General features: G+C 41.5%; 3 protein-coding genes across 3 annotated transcripts; 1 reads left to right on the top strand and 2 right to left on the bottom strand.

Annotated features, from left to right (window-relative positions):
- LOC124121542 (uncharacterized histidine-rich protein DDB_G0274557-like) lies at positions 1-1,897 on the bottom strand. Its single transcript, XM_048394761.1, has 3 exons — positions 1,691-1,897; positions 707-1,155; positions 1-156 (listed from the first exon to the last, which is right to left on the bottom strand). Exons 1-2 carry the CDS (start codon positions 1,725-1,727, stop codon positions 716-718), a joined length of 477 nt encoding a protein of 158 aa, XP_048250718.1. The 5' UTR covers positions 1,728-1,897; the 3' UTR covers positions 1-156; positions 707-715.
- Positions 1,898-8,278: 6,381 nt separating this feature from the next.
- LOC125378793 (uncharacterized histidine-rich protein DDB_G0274557-like) lies at positions 8,279-9,514 on the bottom strand. Its single transcript, XM_048394760.1, has 2 exons — positions 9,472-9,514; positions 8,279-8,715 (listed from the first exon to the last, which is right to left on the bottom strand). Exons 1-2 carry the CDS (start codon positions 9,506-9,508, stop codon positions 8,282-8,284), a joined length of 471 nt encoding a protein of 156 aa, XP_048250717.1. The 5' UTR covers positions 9,509-9,514; the 3' UTR covers positions 8,279-8,281.
- Positions 9,515-13,396: 3,882 nt separating this feature from the next.
- LOC124121551 (spore wall protein 1-like) lies at positions 13,397-17,301 on the top strand. Its single transcript, XM_048394833.1, has 3 exons — positions 13,397-13,502; positions 15,791-16,125; positions 17,046-17,301. Exons 2-3 carry the CDS (start codon positions 15,809-15,811, stop codon positions 17,299-17,301), a joined length of 573 nt encoding a protein of 190 aa, XP_048250790.1. The 5' UTR covers positions 13,397-13,502; positions 15,791-15,808.

The raw sequence follows: 17,301 nt of genomic DNA, 5'->3' as shown, positions 1-17,301 counted from the left end.
TTTATTACAATTCATAATTTATCATTTTATACATGAGCAGTCTGTATTTTATAGAAAATCTGATTATCTGTGGTTTGCAGCGATGAATCTAACAGATCCAGTGAGACCAGCTCCACCCGATTAACAGCGAACCCTCAACCGAAAGGTGAAAAGAATCTGAAATAAGATAACAAGATCCGCACATGATCAAATAATTTATGGCTAAACACATATTGAATATAGGCTCAACATTCAGTGAGTGCTTTCTGAACAGTATTGAAGTTACATCACTGTGTCAACTTAATGTTGGAGGAAAACCCGAATTGATACATGTCCACTTTGGTAAACCAACAAATAAGTAATGGCGCAGACAAACAAATAATCGTTATCAGGGTGGATATGGGATTCGAACCGACGATCATAGGATTCTAGCATGCGACCTACAAATGGATCTTAATATCTAACCTAACAACACTGATGCTTTAATCAAGCAGATTACACTTGCTCCAATAGATTTTAAGTTGCCCTTGGACGAACGAACCAACGGGTTGTGGTGATGATTATTTTACTTGTGGTCAGATGGCAACTGAGAGTTGGGTCACCCAATAGGGTCACACGTAATTATATTATTTTTTTTATATTGTAATCTGTTTGTACATCTCGTATCCTTACACAATGTCATAAATAATTGAAAGCGTAGCCTTATAAGAGTACTAAAACTACTCACTGAGAGAGTTTATTTCTTTCCAGCGTTGATGAGAGCCTGCAGGAGAGCAGCATCAGAAGATCCTCCACTGCTGCTACCACTGCTGCCTCCGTGACTGTAGGGGACGGGGATTGGGATGGGGTAGTCCTCGGAGGACGAGGACGAGGATTTGGAGCTGCCTCCACAGCTGGAGCAGCCGGAGGACCCGCCGGATGAACCAGAGGAGGACGACGGAGAGGAGTGGTGGTGGTGGACGATGACGGTCTCGTGACTGCTGGAGCTGCTGCTGCTGCTGTGACTGTGGCTGTGGTGACGGTGACGGTGATGTCGATGATGATGGTGGTGGTGATGATGATGATGGTGGTGGCGATGGTGACGGTGATGTCTGTGATGACGGTGATGGTGGTGATGATGACGGTGATGACGATGACGACGGTGGTGGTGATGGGCGTAGGCCAGAGCGGCTATCACTGGATAAGGAAAAACATTTAGTGACCAGTAAGGACAGAAAAGACAATTACACTTTGTTGATGTGAATACAAGGTTTATGCTGTATCTCCTTAATTCAATCAAACATTTTTTCAAATCTGATCCCGTGTCAGAAAGGAATCTATTTTTGAAAATGTTTGTACGGCATGGAAATAATTCGACGATCTTGTAATCATATATGTCTGGTCAAGGGGGAATAACTGTATAGTTTTACATGTTATATTCAGCACGTCCCTCGCTTAAGGTAAACGTAATTACCATGCTGGTTCCGTGTTAGAATGGAATCAATTCGTGAAACACTTTATATAGCATGGGCATACTTCGACAGCTTATTAAAGGATGATATATAACTTATAGGTACAAATAACACCATGCGTATTACAGCCAAATCAACTATATCCCCTTACATATCGTATTCATAATCACCCAGTGGATAACCTGTTCTGGTAAGAAACTAGTATATTCTCTTACATGATAACACATTATATAAAGATAGTTTCCGAACTGAATACTCACCCACTAGAATAATCAAGATCAATGTCAGATTCTTCATGTTAGCTGTCCGATGTTCAAGCACAGAGAAGGTTGTGTGAATGATGCTTCAGTGTGGCACTGTCGTATTTTTATATCTATTTTTTTTTGTAAGGTGAAGCATTATGTTGCATTTTTTAAAAGTATCATTTCGTAGCAATAGCACTAAGTGACGAACTTATGAAACGGCAATTATCAACAGCACACCACCGTCACTGCATGCGTGGAGACTTACGCAGCCAGATCCCAGCGTGGGTTTTATTGCGCCAGTTGTGTCAGTCTATTATTTCCTTGCATGGTTCGGTTAATATTAGTATCAGAGGAACACATAATCTTATCTGTTGACGATGAAGGAATATGTATAATCTGGAGATTTAAGTGAGTCATGAAGAAAATACTCGGTCTGTCACATTCATGATGAAAGTACTCGGTCTATCACATTCATGATGAAAATACTCGGTCTATCACATTCATAATGAAAATACTTGGTCAATAAGTTTACATTATGAAAATATCTCGTCTATCACACTCATGATGAAAACTCGGCCTGTCACATTCATGATGAAAACTCGGTCTATCACATTCACGTTGAAAATACTCGCTCTATCACATTCATGATGAAAACTTGGTCTATCACATTCACGTTGAAAATACTCGCTCTATCACATTCATGATGAAAACTCGGTCTATCACATTCACGATGAAAACTCGGTCTATCACATTCATGATGAAAATACCTCGTCTATCACATTCATGATGAAAATACCTCGTCTATCACATTCATGATGAAAACTCGTCCTATCACATTCATGATGAAAATACTCGGTCTATCACATTCATGATGAAAATACTCGGTCTATCACATTCATAATGAAAATACTTGGTCAATAAGTTTACATTATGAAAATATCTCGTCTATCACACTCATGATGAAAACTCGGCCTGTCACATTCATGATGAAAACTCGGTCTATCACATTCACGTTGAAAATACTCGCTCTATCACATTCATGATGAAAACTTGGTCTATCACATTCACGTTGAAAATACTCGCTCTATCACATTCATGATGAAAACTCGGTCTATCACATTCACGATGAAAACTCGGTCTATCACATTCATGATGAAAATACCTCGTCTATCACATTCATGATGAAAATACCTCGTCTATCACATTCATGATGAAAATACTCGGTCTATCACATTCATGATGAAAACTCGGTCTATCACATTCATGATGAAAATACATGTACTCGGTCTGTCACATTCATGATGAAAACTCGGTCTATCACATTCACGATGAAAACTCGCTCTATCACATTCATGATGAAAATACATGTACTCGGTCTATCACATTCATGATGAAAATACATGTACTCGGTCTGTCACATTCATGATGAAAACTCGGTCTATCACATTCATGATGAAAATACTCGGTCTATCACATTCATGATGAAAACTCGGTCTATCACATTCATGATGAAAATACTCGGTCTATCACATTCATGATGAAAACTCGGTCTATCACATTCATGATGAAAATACTCGCTCTATCACATTCATGATGAAAATACATGTACTCGGTCTATCACATTCATGATGAAAATACTTCGTCAATCACATTACGTGTCCCCATGCAGTGATCCATTCATATCATTTAACCGTTATTTTGCCTTTTACGCCCGATGAAATCTGACCAATAGAGACCTTGCATTTCTCAGCGCTTGGGTTAGCTATCCGACTGAATCAACACTACCACACAAATGCGTGCTCTTGAAATTCCCTTGAAAGTCAGCTACAGTCAGCTACAACGTCCTGTATATATTTTCAAACATTGATGGAGAATCCATCTAAATATCTACCCCAACGATACAGGACTCTACACGTAGGCGCCAATTCTAGTATTTCCAGCAATCTGGGTTGTTTTGTATCAGGGCCGCCTGTGGTCTAGTGGTAGAGCGTCCGCCCGGAAAGCGGAAGGTCCGGGGTTCGATCCCCGGCCGCGTCATACCAAAAGACGTTAAAAGAGGTGAGGTGAAATGGGGTTTAACGTCGCGTCCAAGATTATTGCACATTTATAGAGACGTGCATGCACGTGTGTGTGTGTGTGTGTGTGGCTGCTTGTACTAGGCCGGACTGATGCCGATTTATAGTGCCAGCTCACTGAGATACCATGCCGCAGTTTTACATGAATATCCCACCCAGACACAGTATACTGACTCCGAGCCGACCAGTCCTTGTTTTAGCCTCTTAATGCCGAGCGCCAGACAGGGTTACAACAAGTACTATCTTTAAACGTCTTTTGGTATGACGCGGCCGGCGATCGAACCCCGGACCTTCCGCTCTCTCCGATTCAGATGAATGAACGCTCTACCACTAGACCACGGAGGCTGTCGCTAGTCATTAGACCTCGCAGGCGATCTGTTATGTATTTGGACTTATGGAAATGAGCACTGTCTCACTTTGTTGTACATGTTTTGCTTTGGTACATAACAATACAAGTAAGCATTGTCGAACTAAAAGATCATGTAATTTTCTCAATCAATATTAATTAATTTAAAAATATTTCACAGTTATTTTGTATTGGTCGCAACAACTGTTGTCTGTGAGTATATTTGTTATAGGCAGCTTAACATTGATACCCACTCAGTCACCGACCAGTCCTTGTTGTATCACCTAAATGCCAAACGCCAGGCAGCCAAATAACAACTACCACATTTTAACTTTTTGGGGGGTATGGCGCGGCCCGGGATCAAACAACTGACCTTCCGCCCTCCGGGAAGACGTTTCATCCATTTGACCACGGAGGAGGTCTTTTCTGTATTTGGATCAGGAATTACGATATATATGTACCTCTAAGAACAACAAAAGTAATACGATAACATTTGTCTGTTGCTAATCTCCTATCATCGCCAATTAGCTGCTGGATTCCCGTGTTAGTTCCGCCTTTGTTATATTATTACTTTTGTTGTACTTGGAGGTTCATATATATGCTCTCTGCCTCATAGCATTTATTCGGGGCGGTCGGGTAGCCTAGTGGTTAAAGCGTTGGCTCGTCACGCCGAAGATCCGGGTTCGATTCCCGACATGGGTACAATGTGTGAAGCCCATTTCTGGTGTCCCCCGCAGTGATATTGCTGGAATATTGCTAAAAGCGGCGTAAAACCATACTCACTCACTCACTCATAGCATTTATTCACCTGATGAAGGAGTAAGTATATACTCCGAAACGTTGTGCTCATCATAATAAAGAAGCTAGCATTCATAAATTATCTTCCTTATGTGTATCACTTCTAAATGCCTTTCAATGACTTGACCATATAGATATAGTTACATGTACATAATTATCAGAGATTCGGGTCAATTTGTCAATCGACTATGCTTTCAGCAGCGATTTTTATGAATATGGAAAGGGTTTGTTTTGCTTTTATTTAGTACATATCAGTACTAAAGTCTTGTTTTTCAGTATATAATGTATTACATCACTCTGTCGGGCCTTCGACTGTGCACAATATGATTGTAAAATAGGTTTAAATCAAGCAATTCGTAACACAGAAATGGGAGAATATGTAATTGACGACAACATGTCTTTTCATGCTCGTAGTGGATATTAATATATTTGTATTAAAATATCATGGATGATTTCATTGGATGTATTTTTAGAATAAGATCTTCTTAAATTAAAGAGATGGAGCTGATAGTTTCTGCGCTGACGGATAGTCATCATGGATGTGAAATTCTCGTCGTTTGTAAGCCGTTTGTATGGGTTTAACCTCATGTAAAAACTATTTCAAGGTTATGCGAGTCAAGATTTTGTACCGGTAGTGGCTTTGAATTTTATCCCTATGTTCTCTTCTAGGTTCTGGCGGGGCGGTCGGGTAGCCTCGTGGTTAAAGCGTTCGCTCGTCACGCCGAAGACCCGGGTTCGATTCCCGACATGGGTACATTGTGTGAAGCCCATTTCTAGTGTCCCCCACCGTGATATTGCTGGAATATTGCTACAAGCGGCGTAAACCCATACTCACTCACTCTAGGTTCTGGCAAGTTACAGCATTTTTACAATGATATTCTACCTTAACGAGTGCGACAAAAACAGCAGGGATTTCACCCATATGTTTCCTACGTCGGGCGCCGCCATCGTCATTATTTAATGGTCCGTTGGTTGAAAATGCAAGATTAACGATGTGCAATCTACGATGTGCACCTGAGTTCAACCTACGATATGCACCTAGGGTGCAACCTACGATGTGCACCTAGAGTGCAACCTACGATGTGCACCCAGAGTGCAACCTACGATGTTCACCTAGAGTGCAACCTACGATGTGCACCTAGAGTGAAACCTACGATGTGCACCTAGAGTGCACCCAGCGATATGCACCTAGAGTGAAACCTACGATGTGCACCTAGAGTGCAACCTACGATGTGCACCCAGAGTGCAACCTACAATGTTCACCTAGAGTGCAACCTACGATGTGCACCTAGAGTGCAACCTACCATGTGCACCTAGAGTGCAACCTACGATGTTCACCTAGAGTGCAACCTACGATGTTCACCTAGAGTGCAACCTACGATGTTCACCTAGAGTGCAACCTACCATGTGCACCTAGAGTGCAACCTACAATGTTCACCTAGAGTGCAACCTACGATGTTCACCTAGAGTGCAACCTACCATGTGCACCTAGAGTGCAACCTACGATGTTCACCTAGAGTGCAACCTACGATGTTCACCTAGAGTGCAACCTACGATATGCACCTAGAGTGCAACCTACGATATGCACCTAGAGTGCAACCTACGATGTTCACCTAGAGTGCAACCGACGATATGCACCTAGAGTGCAACCTACAATGTGCACCTAGAGGTCAACCTACACTGTGCACCTAGAATGCAACCTACCATGTTCACTTAGAGTACAACCTACCATGTGCACCTAGAGTGCAACCTACCATGTCCACCTAGAGTGCAACCTACGATGTTCACCTAGAGTGCAACCTACGATGTTCACCGAGAGTGCAACCTACGATATGCACCTAGAGTGCAACCTACGATATGCACCTAGAGTGCAACCTACGATGTTCACCTAGTGTGCAACCGACGAGAGTATCCGTTGGGGATAACGTGTATGTCCATAGTCATCATTATCACTGTGTTCATTGTCGCTAGCATTGTTCATGTTATAGGTTGTTACTGGAATCTTAAATATGACCATGATCCCCTGTGTATTAGATTTCCATTCTTTGGAATGAAAGCATGTTGAGAAAATTCTTGTTAAGCTTCATTCCTGAAACTGAAGAAATCTACTCTTGCCAAAATATCCCCGAACTACTTTGGAGCTTCAGAATATTTATGTTTCAGGGTATGTATGAGATACCGGGTGTATATGTTTATGGCCTCTATTAATACCACATCAAGTTGTTTTCACAACACAGTCCAACACCACGCAATGATGTGCGTGAGGCTGCGCGTTTGCTATGGAAGTGGTTAAACGTTGTTCGATTTCCCAAATGTTGGTTGGTTGGTTTGTTGTTTAACGCCGCACTCAGCAATATTCCAGCTATATGACGGCGGTCTGTAAATAATCGAGTCTGGACCAGACAATCCAGTGATTAATATCATGAGCATCGATCCACGCAATTGGGATCGATGACATGTATCAACCAAGTCAGCGAGCCTGACCACCCGATCCCGTTAGTCGCCTTTTTACGACAAGCATAGTCGTCTTTTACGGTAAGCATGGGTTGCTGAAGACCTATTCTACCCCGGAATCGTCACGGGTCATTTCCCAAATGCACTAAATGTGTGACGCCCGGTGTGTATAACTGGGATATTGTTCAAAGCGACGTAAATCCCTAATCACTCAGTCACTCACTCACCCATTCACTCACTGCCGATCAAATGTTTACAATCCGTCGTATAAAATGCAAAAACTATAAATGGATAATTAAGAAAACACAGAAATAGATTTTTGTTACTTTTATTACAATTTTATCAGTCATCGTTTTACACATCACCAATCTGTATTTTATAAAGAAAATATTTATGGTAATAAATCCAACAAAACCAATGAGACCAGCTCCACCCAGACAAACAAACCCTAAACCGAAAAAGAATTGATCTGGAAAAAAAGAAAAAAGACTTTTAGAGTTGGTCATTTATAGTTAAGCACACATGTCATGCATCTGAATCAATCCCTTGACAACAAAGAAAACAATATTTATATATGTCAGTCAACCGCATCAAGACCTGGCCATTATTTGTCAACGGTTGTGGTGAAGTCCGGAGTATGACAATACACGTTCAGCAAATCAACAACTGTCTTCAAGATGGTCTTTCATGTGGATTCTTTTATAGCAATCAGGCCATGTCCAGTCAAACTTTACTCTATCCATATGAGAGATCGTTTGTAATTCCATATTATAAACGTTAAACTGTTGTCACAAGAAGGGCCACTAAACATTCGATAAACCATATGTCGGTTATCGAGTAAACGGGAAACCAAGCTTGGTCAGTTCAAAATTGTCCACTTGACGTTATATTGCTATCCTTATAAGAGTACTAAAACTACTTACTGAGAAAGTTTTATTTCTTTCCAGCATTGATGAGAGCCTGCAGGAGAGCAGCATCAGAAGATCCTCCACTGCTGCTACCACTGCTGCCTCCGTGACTGTAGGGGACGGGGATTGGGATGGGGTAGTCCTCGGAGGACGAGGACGAGGACTGGGAGCTGCCTCCACAGCTGGAGCAGCCGGAGGACCCGCCGGATGAGCCAGAGGAGGACGACGGAGAGGAGTGGTGATGGTGGACGACGATGGTCTCGTGACTGCTGGAGCTGCTGCTGCTGCTGTGACTGTGGCTGTGGTGACGGTGACGGTGATGTCTATGATGATGGTGGTGGTGATGATGACGGTGGTGTCTGTGGTGCCGATGATGGTGGTGGTGATGATGATGGTGATGATGACGGCGGTGACGATGACGACGGTGATGATGATGGGCGTAAGCCAGAGCGGCTACCACTGGACAACAAAGGGAAACAGACGTGGCGTTTAGTTGCCAGTTGAGACCACAAATGGTAAATTATTCATTTATTCTCAACCCCTATTATAAATAAACAAGTGTACAATAGTATAGTATAGGTTTCCCATGTAGTTCAATATAAACAAAGGAATCCATTTAATTAACAATAATAATGAATAAATTAAATTTACACACATAAATGTACTTATGCTTTTACTTAATCGCATATTTAAGTCAAAGGGAACCGGTTGTATATATTGTAGCCAAGTGTAAAATAAGAATCCGTGCATCACAGACTTCCAGTGTATAATAGGTGTATAATAGCCTAGTGGTTAAAGCGTTGGCTCGTCACGCCGAAGACCCGGGTTCGATTCCCGACAACGGTACAATGTGTGAAGCCCATTTCTGGTGTACCCCGGCGTGATATTGCTGGAATATTGCTAAAAGCGGCGTAAAACCATACTCACTCATTCACTCCAGTGTATGATCTTATAAATGCTTAGTTGACAATGCCAATAAATTATCATGAGTGAGTGAGTGAGTGAGTGAGTATGGGATTACGCTGCTTTTAGCAATATTCCAGCAATATCACGACGGGGATACAAGAAATTGGCTTCACACATTGTACCTGTGTGGAGAATCGAACCCGGGTCTTCAGCATGACCAGCAAACAATTTAACACTAGGCTACCCGACCGCCATAAAGTATCATGAACAAACAACCGCGAAAATTCCAGGTATGTCGTTTATACTCACCCACTAATATAATCAGGATCAGGGTCAGATTCTTCATGCTTGAAAGAACTAAGCTGAGGAGCGAATGTTGCTTCAGTAAATTATGGTCGTTCTTATATAGTCGTGTTTATTTTTTAAGTTAAGCATTATGCAGCATTTTTTATAACGCTTTATTATTGCTTTAACAGTGATGAAATGATGCGAAACTGCAACAACCACCACCACACCGCCATCACACCACCGTCACACCACCATCACAGCAGGCATTGAGGATTACACAGCCAGAGCCTCAACTTGGTTGAATTATAACACCAATCATATCATATTTTTACCTTTTACTTGTGTGAAGCGTGCGCTTATTTGGACAATACGTCATGTGTTTGTGTTTGTTGCCCTAATACGGAGTTTTACGGAGTCATGATGAAAATACTATGACTTGGTCTACCTCACTGGCATATCTGCTACAGCTGCTTCCGCATGTTGTTCAGTGTGCCTTACTGGCTGGACCGTAGTCCTTGTATGTCTTCAAACTTAGTCTAATAGCTCATTGGGAAGAGGTGAGGTGAGGTGAAATGGGGTTTAACGTCGCGTCCAAGATTATTGCACTTATATAGCGACGTGCATGTACATGTGTTTGTGTGGCTGCTTGTACTAGTCCGGACTGATGCCGATTTATAGTACTAGCTCACTGACATGCCGCAGTTTAACATGAATACCCCACTCAGACACAGTATACTGACTCCGAGCCGACCAGTCCTTGTTTAGCCCCTTAATGCCGAGCGCCAGACAGGGTAACAACAAGTACCATCTTTTAACGTCTTTTGGTATGACGCGGCAGAGGTGAACGTGTCATGATTTGACCACTGAACATCAGTGATGATAACAGGCCTTCGCGAAAAGGGTAAGGTTAAGAGTAGGGGTCAGTAAAACGAGTAGTTCAGTCATTGGTATATCCAGAACAATGTGTTCTATATACACTATCTAAATAGGGACAAACGAGTAGTTCAGTCATTTGTATATCCAGTACAATGTGTTCTACATACACTATCTAAATAGGAGCAAACGAGTAGTTCAGTCATTGGTATATCTAGAACACTCTGTTCTACATACACTATCTAAATAGGGACAAACGAGTAGTTCAGTCATTTGTATATCCAGAACAATGTGTTCTTTTTTCACTATCTAAATAGGGGCAAACGAGTAGTTCAGTCCTTGGTACATCCAGAACAATGTGTTAGATATACACTATCTAAATAGAGGCAAACGAGTAGTTCAGTCATTGGTATATCCAGAACAATGTGTTCCACATACACTATCTGATTCGGGGCAAACGAGTAGTTCAGTCCTTGGTACATCCAGAACACTGTGTTCTACATACACTATCTAAATAGGGGCAAACGAGTAGTTCAGCCATTGGTATATCCAGAACACTATGTTCTATATACACTATCTAAATAGGGGCAAACGAGTAGTTCAGTACTTGGTATATCCAGAACACTGTGTTCTATATACACTATCTGAATAGGGGCAAACGAGTAGTTCAGTCCTTGGTACATCCAGAACACTGTGTTCTACATACACTATCTAAATAGGGGCAAACGAGTAGTTCAGCCATTGGTATATCCAGAACACTATGTTCTATATACACTATCTAAATAGGGACAAACGAGTAGTTCAGTCCTTGGTACATCCAGAACAATGTGTTCTACATACACTATTTAAATAGGAGCAGACGAGTAGTTCAGTCATGGGTATATCCAGAACAATGTGTTCTACATACACTATCTAAATAGGGGCAAATGAGTAGTTCAGTCCTTGGTACATCCAGAACAAATATGTTCTACATACACTATCAAAATAGGGGCAAATGAGTAGTTCAGTCCTTGGTACATCCAGAACGCTCTGTTCTACATACACTATCTAAATAGGAGCAAACGAGTAGTTCAGTCATGGGTATATCCAGAACAATGTGTTCTATATACACTATCTAAATAGGGGCAAACGAGTAGTTCTGTCATGGGTATATCCAGAACAATGTGTTCTATATACACTATCTAAATAGGGGCAAACGAGTAGTCCTGTCATGGGTATATCCAGAACAATGTGTTCTACATACACTATCTAAATAGGGGCAAACGAGGAGTGAAAGGTAAGGCAAAGTATAGATTCTCAAAGAATTTGTTTCAAGCAAGTTAAACTAAATATGGCACCAGCCTGGAACATAGCACAAAGGTTATTTTTGTCCAAAAATCAAATATGGAAGCCAAAATAACGCCAAAAAAATTATATTTTACTTGTAGAGAAGAGCACATTGTCATTCATCTCGGGATGTTGGGTCAGGGTGCCCGTCGTCAAGGGCGCCACAGTTCTCTTCCACCGTTTCTTCTCACTCACATCCCTTCCTGATTCAGTTAGCCAACCCTCTCTTCATCCCTGTTTTTATGTACACGATCGTTATATCGAGACAAACACACTGTGGCTGCGGCAGTTACTCTAAAGTCTTCACATGTATAAGGGAATACTAAATATATGCACTGAAATGCCTTGTAGTAGATTGTACAGCCACGCGAGACGGGTAGGAATGAGTTATCTGAGCTTTTCTCCGCATGTAAACAACGTTGGTGATTTGAATGCTAATTTGATCTGATATATTTGCATGAAGTTATTAATCGAACAAATGTGGATCAAGTAGTATTAGTAGTAGTAGTAGTATTAGTATTAGTAGTTGTAGTGGTAGTAGTAGTAGTAGTAGTAGTAGTAGTAGTAGTAGTTGTAGTAGTAGTAGTAGTAGTAGAAGTAGTAGTAGTAGTAGTAGAAGTAGTAGTAGTAATTCCTGGTATTTATATAATAAATTACGTTATATTCTACACTAAATTATGTTTGTATGCTTGTCAGATGTAAGAAAGTTATATATATAGGATAGCTATATATATTGAACCTTGACACCGGATGAGTAAGTTTTACAGTTTGGACTTTTGTATATTTGTATATATTTTTGTGTATATACCTGAAATATAACATTATATCAAAGCCACACTCAACTTTTTGTATGCTTCTGCTTTGAAAAGGAAATTATGAGTGAGTGAGTGAGTGAAGCAATATCAAGGCAGGGGACACCAGAAATGGGCTTCACACGTTGTACCCATGTAGGGGACCTTGGCCTTCGGCGTGACGAGCGAACGTTTCAACCAGTAGGCTACCCCACCGCCAGTCGCAGTCGCAGTAGTAGTAGTAGTAGTAGTAGCAGTAGTAGTAGTGGTAGTAGTAGTAATAGTAGTAGTAGTAGTAGTAGCAGCAGCAGAAGTAGTAGTAGTAGTAGTAGTCGTAGTAGCAGCAGCAGTAGTAGTGGTAGTAGTAGTAGTAGTAATGGTAGTAGTAGTAGTAGTAGTAGTAGTTGTAGTAGGAGTTGTAGTGGTAGTAGTAGTAGTAGTAGTAGTAGTAGAAGTAGCAGTAGAAGTAGTAGTAGAAGTGGTAGTAGTAGTAGTAATAGTAGTAGTAGTAGTAGCAGCAGCAGCAGTAGTAGTAGTAGTAGTAGTAGTAGTAGCAGTAGTAGTGGTAGTAGTAGTAATAGTAGTAGTAGTAGTAGTAGTAGTAGTAGTAGTAGTAGTAGTAGTAGCAGCAGCAGCAGAAGTAGTAGTAGTAGTCGTCGTAGCAGCAGCAGCAGTAGTAGTAGTAGTAGTAGTAGTAGTAGTTCCTGGTACTCCAAAATCACCTTATATTCTACACTAAAATATGTTTGTATGGCTGTTAGAAGGTGACACCTAAAATAAAACATATCAAAGCGATACTCAACTTTGAGCATACTTCTGCTTTCAAAAGGTATTTTTTAGTCGCGGAATGTAAAAGATTTACGACAAAACACTGCATGTGAAGTAAATATGTCGTAAAGTAAGCAGTGTGTGGCAAACAAGGATGCGAGTAATTCCACCTACAAATAACTTCCTTACAGGCGAGGTCTATATAATGTAGGCAGGGCACATCGACAGTCAACTCGAGCTCGGGATAACACGACACAATGAACAAGGCCATTTTGATTGCGTTTATCATCGTTGGTGAGTAGAAATATCTTTTGACTTTAGTTCACGTTGCTTCAAAAAAGGTATATGAACAACGAAGGAATTGTTTGCTAACATTGATATCATCACTTTTACCTAGTGATTGATCATAAACACATGCTCATGATACATTCTGAATCGTGCAATCGACTTTGCTTTTGGTGGGGTTCTTGTGGCTGTAGAAAGGGTTTTGTCGTTTTTATTGATCTAAAATATATAGGTTTTTTTCTTTTGCAATAGTTAATACACCAATGCGATGCTATTGTAGGTGAGATGCACATCTTACTAGTAGTATTTCGGTAATATAACGAGTTTCTTTACTTGCAAATTATGTGCCCTTGTTTTATTTGACATGGTGACAAAGTCCACCTTGGCCATGTCTCAGGTTCAGTAGTTCGAGTGAGTGAGTGAGTTGGGTTTTACGCCGCTTTTAACAGTATTCCAGTTATATCACGGCGTGTCAGCTTAATGTGGGAGGAAAGCCCGAAGTGATGCAGGTCTCAGACGTTTATCACTTCGGTGAAACCCACGAGCACGGGTATGGTGCTGACAAACCTAGAAACATAATCGGGGCGAACCGGGACTGGAACCCACAATCATAGGTTTCTGGCGTGCCCAAGGGACGCAACTCTGCACAGCGAATCGCGGCGCCTTAGACGATTGGGCCACCCTTGCCCCCTTCAGTAGTTCGAGAAATAAGGGAGAATATATCTGACCTCTGATTTATAACTTTGGTTTGTTTATTGTTTAACGCCACACTCAGCAAGATTCCAGCTGTATAACGGCGGTCTGTAAATTATCGAGTCTGGACAAGACAATCGAGTGATTGACATCATGAGCATCGATCTGCGCAATATGCATATGATGACAAGCATCAACCAAGTAGGCGAGCCTGACCAACAGATCCCGTTAGTCGCCTCTTGAGACAGGCTTGAGTTGCGGAAGACCAATTCTAACACGGGATCCTTACAGGGGCTCACTGATTTATGAACATAATCTATATTCTGACTGGAACTTAAATGCCTGTTTAAATAAGGTGTATTTTAGATATAGAGGAATGGTAAGGTTCAAGATTAACATTGTCTTACATTGTTTCAACCTTTAATCCTAAGGATGGTATTATTCGCTGCTATTATCTTGATGTGCGTGTCAGTAATATTCTTCTATATATCACATAGAAATGACAGGGGCGATCAAAATCTGTTTTATCCGACAATCATACAATGCCCATGTAACTGATTTGAATTAATTGTTACAACCGAATTTGTTACAGTCGATTTTGTGACAACCAACTTATCCTGGTCGACTTTAAAAAACTTAGTTTTATGTTACCGGGTTTTATGTTAACTATTTTGTCACAGACGACTTTATTCCAACCGACTTTGTTTCAACCGACTTTGTTACAGCCGACTTTCCCAGTCGACTTTATACAACTTAGATTTATGCAACCCATTAACCATTTTGTCACAGGCGACTTTATTCCAACCGACTTGGTTACAGCCGAATTTCCCAGTCGACTTTATACAACTAAGATTTATGCAACCCATTAACCATTTTGTCACAGGCGACTTTATTCAAACCGACTTTCCCAGTCGACTTTATACAACTTAGATTTATGCAACCCATTAACCATTTTGTCACAGGCGACTTTATTCCAACCAACTTTGTTACAGCCGAATTTCCCAGTCGACTTTATACAACTAAGATTTATGCAAACCATTACCCATTTTGTCACAGGCGACTTTATTCAAACCGAATTTCCCAGTCGACTTTATACAACTTAGATTTATGCAACCCATTAACCATTTTGTCACAGGCGACTTTATTCCAACCGACTTTGTTACAGCCGACTTTCCCAGTCGACTTTATACAACTTAGATTTATGCAACCCATTAACCATTTTGTCACAGGCGACTTTATTCCAACCGACTTTGTTACAGCCGACTTTCCCAGTCGACTTTATACAACTAAGATTTATGCAACCCATTAACCATTTTGTCACAGACGACTCTATTCCAACCGACTTTGTTTCAACCGACTTTGTTACAGCCGACTTTCCCAGTCGACTTTATACAACTTAGATTTATGCAACCCGTTAACCATTTTGTCACAGGCTACATCATTCCAACCGACTTTTACAGCCGACTTTGCTTTAGACGACGTTTATCCTCCTCACCTGGTATCGTCACTATTTGATAGATGTCCTTTTTGTCGCCAACTTTGTTACAGCCGACTTTGTTATCGTTAGTGTTGAGTGCTTTATCTGAGTTCTGTGTATCTTGCAGTGATATGTGCTGTCTCGTATGCACACCACAAACACCACGGACATCGCCATGGTCATAAACATCATCACAAACACCATCACAAACATCATGGCCATAAACATCACCGACACGGTCACCATGGCCACCATCGCCATGGCCACAGCCATCGTCATCACCATGGACATGGCCACGGACACGGTCACGGTCATAAACATCACTCTCATGATCATCATCACCACCACCATCACCATAGCAGCAGCGGCAGTAGTGGTAGCAGCGGTAGTAGCGGTAGTAGCAGCGGCAGTAGCGGCAGTAGCGGGGACGACAGCGAGAGCAGCAGCAGCTACAGGTAATTTGTTCATCCAATAATATGTTATTGTGTATTTAAAATGTTTATCCATTTCGTGTGCACGTGTGACTCAATTGTCTAAGGGGCGCTCGGGTAGCCTAGTGGTTAAAGCGTTCGCTCGTCACGACACAGACCCGGGTTCGATTCCCGACATGGGTACATTGTGTGAAGCCCATTTCTGGTGCCCCCCGCCGTGATATTGCTGGACTATTGCTAAAAGCAGCGTAAAACCATACTCACTCACTCACTCAATTGTCTAAGGCATGTCACGTGTTCCGCTGGTCTTGAGCCAGACCCCCGATTCGCCCAGATTATCAGTGGGCTTCTTTCAAAGAACGCCGACCCCTTACCGTTTTTAACTATTTTTGATAAAAGTTATTTATTTTTCCATATATACGTATATCTATGGTGTAATATACATAGAACTGTCTTGCCATTTATTCATTCAAATAATCATGTTTATTTCGTAATTCAGGCCACATGGTTAGTACAAGTTGTAAGATGAATCATATTTAGGTCCCATGTCCAAAGTGGTACATGTTTGTCGATCTCATCTTAAATAATTTACAAAAATATATAGCTATAACATGATAAATCAGGTATCACAACATCGTAAATCATACGTACATAAAATCGTGATTCTCTGGAGGCTTTACCTTTAATGAGTCATGGACTGTTTTCCTCTGAGAGTCGCAAATAAGTCAGTAAAAAGATTTTTTTAAATTGTAATAAACAAATTCATCATCCCTGCTACCTTGTTCATTCAGCTTAGGGGGTGGGGGTGAGTGGGATGTGTGAGTGTGTTTTTGGGGAACGGGAGGGGGGGTGGGGGGGAGGAGGGGGTTATCAACACAAAAGTCTCTTTGCTACACTATCAACGACAACACATGAGACAACTTAAACTAACAAATCCCCTTGCATTGGCAGCAGCAGCAGTGATGAGGGCAGCAGTTACAGCGGCGACAGCGGCAGCAGTGGCAGCAGTTACAGTGGCGACAGCGGCAGCAGTGGCAGCAGCTACAGTGGCGACAGCGGCAGCAGTGGCAGCAGTTACTCCAGTGAAGGCAGCGACAGTGGCTACGAATCTGGATCAAGTTCTTATGGTTCCTCTTCAGGCTCATCAGGTTCATCCGGCTCATCAGGATCGTCCGGCTCTTCTGATTACGTCATTTATGATGACTAG

This window comes from Haliotis rufescens, unplaced genomic scaffold (genome assembly GCF_023055435.1).
Source record: "Haliotis rufescens isolate VD_foot unplaced genomic scaffold, xgHalRufe1.0.p SCAF_13, whole genome shotgun sequence".
NCBI lineage: Eukaryota > Metazoa > Mollusca > Gastropoda > Lepetellida > Haliotidae > Haliotis > Haliotis rufescens.
Note: the sequence above shows the minus strand (reverse complement) of the source record. Positions and strands in the feature narration are given on the sequence as shown.